Raw genomic sequence first — 6,974 nt, forward strand, 5'->3', positions numbered from 1 at the left:
TGCTGTAAATGTAAAAACAGATCTACTAGTGACTGAATTTTGGATTTAGACAGATTGAAAGTTTCCCCTCCCTTTGCTTGCTGGGTTTGATTTGGGAATGGCAAACATGGGCTGGCCACATCACCGCCCCCCTAATGCTCCCATCATCTGATGGTGCAGGGGTACAAGAGGCAGCATAAAGATGCTGAGACTACAGAATCTGAAGCTCCAATTATTAAAAAAACATTAACCTCTATCTGTGCATTTGTGAGAAACATACTACAGCATGTCTCTTGTGAAGATGTGAATTTTATATGGTTCTTAAAAAGGTTACGCAAACTACCATGGTGGTTTACCAACACATTGTCTAAGAAAGGGAAACATGAAACATGACCTGGAGCCCAAGTGCTTACTTCATTTTTCCCCAGAGAAGTCTTTCAACCTAACCCTCTATTCATGTCTTTAAATATTGAATATCTAGACCTTTCACTTGGTGCATGTTGAACAAAATTCCTCCAATACTTAATATACATATGACAAAAAAGGACTGATGTTTCAGAACTTTTATTCAGCAGTTCTCTGTATAAAAAAATTTAGGAGGCAGCTGCCTGAACAGCCTGTCCTCTCTGCACAGACACCCTGGTGTGAGTCTTGGCCAGATGGTCAGTGAACTCCTGGAAAAAGAACAAAGACGTCAAGTTTATTAACACAAAACTTACTTTAAAACAATCATGATCAACCAAGTCTGGGCAGAGTACTGTACCTGGTAAGGAGACTTTGTGAAGACCGTCTCCTTCCACAGATCAGGGGTCAGGTAGCTGTAAGTCTTGGAGATGGCATCAAAGGTGGCCTTGGCTAGAAGGAAATGGATGAAGATGTTTAGATCAAGCTGCAAACATACAACGGTGGTGCGTTCTTTTCTGCTAAAACATTGTTGAGTACTGAAACGGGGAACAGAGGAGACGACGGAACAGTCTTTCTGCCGTGCATTACAATACTCGTTTCTTTCTCTCCTGATAACGACAACTCCACCACTGCAGAGATGAAGCTGAGCAGAGCAAGGAGAAAAACTGAGCAGATTTAATGTAGTCAAACATGGGGTCTTACCAAAGTTGCCAAGGGTGGCAGTGCAGCCCCTGGCAGAGGTGTAGCAGTCATCGATACCCGCCATCATGAGCAGCTTCTTGGGCACAGGGGCAGACACAATGCCAGTACCACGGGGGGCAGGGATGAGACGCACCAGGACAGAACCGCAACGACCAGTCACCTTGCAGGGCACGGTGTGGGGCTTTCCGATCTTGTTACCCCAATAACCTCTCCTGACGGGAACGATTGACAGCTTGGCCAGGATGATGGCTCCACGGATGGCTGTGGCCACCTCTTTGGAGCACTTCACCCCCAGACCGACGTGGCCGTTGTAGTCACCAATGGCAACAAAGGCCTGGAAACAAAGATGCAGATTATGTCAAGACTTGAGCGGCAGTTTAAGTTGGGATGACTGATAATGCAGTTTTCACAAAACTTACCTTGAACCTGGTGCGCTGACCAGCCCTGGTCTGCTTCTGGACAGGCATGATCTTAAGCACTTCATCTTTCAGACCAGATCCCAGGAAGAAGTCAATGATCTCAGACTCCTGCACAAAGAAATAAAGATAATGGCATCAAAACATTGTTCCACCACCCCTCTACCTTTGTGCAGCTTTGCATGGAGCAAGAACCAATGCATCCATTTAAACACTGATCATGTAAGCCTGAAGTTGCATCAATAACAGACTGAAAATCAGGGCTCTATAGACAAGAAATGGGCATTGCAATACTTTGATTAACAAGCCATCAAATGCATCCAACATTACATCAGAATAAGAGACTCTGAATTCTACGAAGATATTTAAGTGCTGAAGTTTGCTCTTGAAAACATGTGCCAGTGTTGGCACCGTGGGAATATTACAACAAACGTAGCAACTAAAGCATCCCTGCACTTTCGACAAACTTAAGACCTTGGGGATGTGAGAAAAATACTTTGTGTGGCAAAATGAGCTTTCTGAGATTTCTCCATACACTGGACAGAGCTGAATTTCCTCTTTAATACACTGTTTATGATATGCCTCTTAACATGGCTAATTTGATGATTTCAGGCACATTTAATGCTTTTATTTATACATGTAACAAGCAGTGATAATTCTCAAAACATATGCAAGAAGCATATATGCAAATAAAGATTAAAATCAGACAAATTAAGCGAGAAAACTAAGACTGGATCATTACAGTAAAGTCCAAAAGCCTTCAACAATACAAGACTATATGGCCTTAAATTTAAAAGGTCCAATTTAAGACCTCTCAAGACTTCAGCTTCCTGATTTTAATCATGGTTTGGGGGCCAGATGGTGATCTTTAGGGGGCCTGATATGGCTCCCAGCCTCCAGTATATACAATTGTGAAAATAAAACCGTTACACTTTAAAATAGTATGGTTTAAACAGAAGATCGGTTCAATTCTAACAATAACCCCCGTTTTAACTGGCATGAAATCAGAATGCATGCATATTTTTGTAAGAAACCCTTTGCTCTACACAAAGCATATTCTTCCATTAATTTATACATTTATCAAGCACCATGTGCTGACAGTTGATTGTTTGTAACTCTTGATAGAAATTTAAACAGGAAATTCTTGAATTCCTACAAATTATAAGATGATGCATGACAGCACTCAAGGGACTACTCAGGAGACCCCTAATGCTCTTATTTTTAAAGCGGGACATTCTTATTAGCTTATTAGTGTTCTCTTCACATGCTGCTCACCTTGATGGGTAGAGAGTACAGGTAGATCTCCTCCAGGGACTTGATCTTCATGTCCTTAACAAGACGGCCCAGCTTGGTGACCGGCACCCACTAAAACAAACGCAAAGACTAGTTAAATGTGGCTCGTAGTATTATGAATTCAAAGTTTTACATTTCAAAGTATCAGAGACTTACTTCCTTGTCCTCGGACTTGCCTCCCCGAGCACCGCGGCCCCTGCCACGGCCTCTCCCGCGTCCGCGGCCCCGACCGCGGCCACCTGCGCCAAAACCTCCGCGAAAACCTCCTCTACCACCGGCGTCGTCCGCCATTTGCTGTAAAATAAAATACAAGTCCTATTCAGCACTTTGAGAAATTACCGAAGATAAGAGACTCTTACATTTCTATATGTGCAGCTCTTAAGCTAGCTTACAAAAACCGGGTCGCCATATTGCACGTTGAGATGCTGCTTCAATATCAACAAATATCTAGAAATTTGCTAAAGTCTCCTCAAAAATTTACGCCGGAATTTAAAATAAAACATAAAGATGGCACATGCGACGTATAATAAGTGGGATATCTAAGGTGATGTTAAAGATATAAGATGATTATGGTCAGAATGAAGGGTGATGCATTTCACTTACGTGATCGTTAATACAGGAAGAAGACCCGTGAGAAGTTCCGCGGGGATATATAACGTTGTGTTATCGCGAGATTTCCTCAAGAAAGAAACTAGAACGTTATTGCCTCCTAGTGGCTGTCTTTTCTTACCTGGTGACTCCTGTAAATAGTTGAGATATGTGCTAAACGTGATGTTTTTGTTATGCAAACTTTATTTTTAGATTCTACAGAAAAAAAAGAAAAGAAAAGAATTCAGTTTCAGGAAATTATAACTGATAGAAATGTGTTTTTTAGGATTTAATTTCCATTTTTCTCTTGAATGAAGATCAGAATGAAAGAGAAAATGATAAATGCTTTTATTACAAAAAAAGTTGAAACAACAGCAAGAAATAGTTACAAGTGCACTCATTTTATCATGTACCAACCTACATATTCAAAACACACCTTTAAAGAAATGAACAGATGTATATAAAGCAGTAGCCAGCCAGCAGCATGAAAAATGTCTAGTCTTCAGCAGCTGTTGTTGCTATTTGCAGTCCCACTGGAGCTGCCGCTGCTCTCTCCTAGGTCCTCCTCCTCTACCTCGTCCATCACCTCCAGGCTCTCACAGATCAGCCCGATCTGCCTCTTCATGTGGGCCATGGTGCTCTGCATCCTCCTCATCTTCCTCTGCAGGGCGGTGGCGATGGCCCTGTGGTTCCTCTGTCTGGCCTCATACTCCTGCCTCAGTTGTTTATAGCAGTTGTGTTGAGCCTGGGTGCGATGGGAGAGTATCGTCCCACAGCCCATGTGGCACGGCTGACGCCAGTGTTCGCAGTGGCGTGCGTGGGTGTCCAGGTCCCTGCGGAGGAGCTGCGCCCGGCAGCCCTGGTAGGGACAGGGGATGAGTTCGTAGAGACAGCTCATGCTATGGCAGTACTGCTCTGAGAGGGGGAAGGTCTCTGCACAACCACGGATCTCATTTTTACACTGTTGGAGACAAAATACAGAGATTTAGAAGAAGCAGTGGCTCTCAAGGACATTGCAGGCATGTCTTAGGAATGGAGTGAGGATCATTTTAATTAGAAACGTGGTCCAACTTAAGAAAATTTATCCTTGGCTTAAGTGCAAGTAGCAATACTGCAAGTTTTCAAAAATCCATTGCAATATCATGCAGTAATTCAACTCGCAACCTACAGCAGCCTCCATAACAAGCCATGTCCCATTAAAATAAAAAAAATTAAGAATTTCTGTCTTTTTGTTAACTTTAGGAAATATCTGAGATACTGTAAGACCTCAGCTAAAATATATTAATAAGAAATGAATGTTTACATTTTAAATTAATATAGATATGTAAAACTGAACCTTCTGTTTGAGTCTAAAAGACCTGATCTTTTAGACTGCCGGTCAAGCATTTCACATTTTGATATCCTTAACAGAATAAGCTGTTTGTCCCAAATAAGATATATGTATGAATGCACAAAAAGGTAAAAAGAGTAAAAAGTCTGACCTGGAACAAAACAAAATAACTCGATACATGGCTGTAACTGCCCCTCAAAGCAATATAACAAATTTAATAAATCACTGGAGATTTGCACAAAAATAGATAAATATAAGACTTGTGATCTCAGTAACAATCAAAATAATTGTAATTATGACCTTTTCCATATTAGATTAGCCTTACCTAATGCTTTAATAAAGCTGTAGAGAAGGAAAAGTGCATCAAAAATACAGCGTGGTGTCAAACCAAAAACAACTGTTCAAATTTATACACAAGTGATGTACTTGAGTGAATGTGCTTCGTGAACTCCCATGACAAGATTTAATAATATCATGACAGAAGTTCAAGATTTTAGATGCTATTGTGGCATTAGGACTGTTATCACTACCGAACACATGCTCTCTAAGTGTATAAACACTCAGCAGATAAACACTCAAAAGTGTTCCTTCCTCCCCAGAGCTTTTACTGATCAGGCAGGGCAATGGTTTTGACCATGAAAATATCTGTATGGTGCGCTTTTTCCTCTGAAGTAGCAATGGATCCATAACAATCACAAAAAAAAACAAAACATTTTTATATATTTATAAATTAAAAGAATACATGCATTTTTCCTTTCCCTACCTTGATTTTCATGCGTCCAATAGATTTGCTCAGCTTAAACATAACAAAGATCAAGCTGGGGTTGACAGGCTTTCTGCAGCAGGGGCAGGTCTCCTGCCTGCAGAAGATAAGTATGAGTTAGTCCTGTTCATCTGCATGAACCAGACAGTCACAACAATCCAGCTCTGTATTAATGTGCTCTTGTCCAATGTATTGATCAGCACCTCTTCAGCCACTGTAAGATGCATTTCTTGCAGAAGATGTGGTGACATGCAGCTCTCACCGGACACCTGAGGACCCCCTGGCATATGGTGCAGATCAGATCGTAGTCTGGGGTGTCTACGAACATCTCCACATCATAGCCCCCGCTCTGTGTCAGTACCTCTGGGTCCGCCTGGATGTGGAAAAACAAAAATACAACTTTTTACTAATGGTAAAAACCCCATCTAGGTCACTATGGCCAAAGTTTATCTCACAAATAAAAAAAAGTTCAGAATGATTGATATTGGATTTTTAATATTTCTAACATGACTTATGCCAACAAAGGAGGGATGTCATAGTACCAGAAATTAAAGTTATGTATGAAACTGTTCAAAATTATTAACACATTTATTAGGGAAGCATAATATTGCAATCTAGCTGACATCCAGGGTGATATTTACACATTTATTTAAACTAATACCAATATTGTTACACACATATAAATGTGGTTTTGACCTGGAACTTCAGTCCTTAAAGCTACTATTACTATTATCATTGTCCAGAATCAACATCATCTTAAATTATATAAGTTTAATTCTAATAATAATGTCCTACACATCTTATTTGAAAATAAATCAATATATCTCAAAAGCGTAATAATTTATTTCCCAGCTCTACTACAGCTGCTTACAGCCTGACAACAGTGTTGTCAACATAAAGGCAGCAGGTGACAAAACAGAATTGTTCTGGAAAGTCATGTGACTGAAAACACGACAACAAAAGTAGGTAAAATTATTCTGCCGGACTTTATCCATGAAAAATCAAGTCAATCAAGACAAATTTGTAAAATGTTTTAATTATTTTCCTTATTACGTTTTTATTTGAATAAATGATTAGATAGAAAAATTAAACAGTACTAAAACAAGACTGTGTAAGTCTCAGGGAAATTAAATTTACAGAGAGGGTGAATTTATTGGAAAAGTAGACTTTTTGTCCCATGTGAAGTTTTTTAATAATTTACCACGGACTTTGATTAAATAAAAGAGAAAAATCTTGATTAAATAATAATAAATAAAGAGAGCAGCTGCCGTCTACTCACCATGATAACCTCCTGTCCTCACCGTTTTTCCATCCCCGGGGCCGGTTTACTCCATATCGGTTCACTCACATGTCACAAACCAAACTCACACCCGTGTTATCACAGCAAAAACACACATGAACATTCCTGACCAAACACGAAGGAGGGCCCACGCGTGGACAAATGAAAAATATGAAAACGAAGAGATAATGGCGTTCATAAGTGAGCGCGTCCCTTCCC

General features: G+C 40.3%; 2 protein-coding genes across 2 annotated transcripts; both read right to left on the reverse strand.

The window, feature by feature from the left end:
- Positions 1-527: 527 nt before the first annotated feature.
- On the reverse strand, positions 528-3,500 carry rps2 (ribosomal protein S2). Its single transcript, XM_041816654.1, has 7 exons — positions 3,399-3,500; positions 2,952-3,089; positions 2,778-2,867; positions 1,506-1,613; positions 1,087-1,420; positions 743-834; positions 528-653 (listed from the first exon to the last, which is right to left on the reverse strand). The coding sequence occupies exons 2-7, from the start codon at positions 3,084-3,086 to the stop codon at positions 573-575; spliced, it is 840 nt and encodes a 279-aa protein (XP_041672588.1). The 5' UTR covers positions 3,087-3,089; positions 3,399-3,500; the 3' UTR covers positions 528-572.
- A 368-nt stretch (positions 3,501-3,868) lies between these two features.
- Positions 3,869-6,840, reverse strand: rnf151 (ring finger protein 151). Its single transcript, XM_041778402.1, has 4 exons — positions 6,756-6,840; positions 5,680-5,849; positions 5,477-5,573; positions 3,869-4,344 (listed from the first exon to the last, which is right to left on the reverse strand). Exons 1-4 carry the CDS (start codon positions 6,756-6,758, stop codon positions 3,886-3,888), a joined length of 729 nt encoding a protein of 242 aa, XP_041634336.1. The 5' UTR covers positions 6,759-6,840; the 3' UTR covers positions 3,869-3,885.
- Positions 6,841-6,974: the final 134 nt, after the last annotated feature.

This window comes from Cheilinus undulatus, linkage group 21 (assembly GCF_018320785.1).
Source record: "Cheilinus undulatus linkage group 21, ASM1832078v1, whole genome shotgun sequence".
NCBI lineage: Eukaryota > Metazoa > Chordata > Actinopteri > Labriformes > Labridae > Cheilinus > Cheilinus undulatus.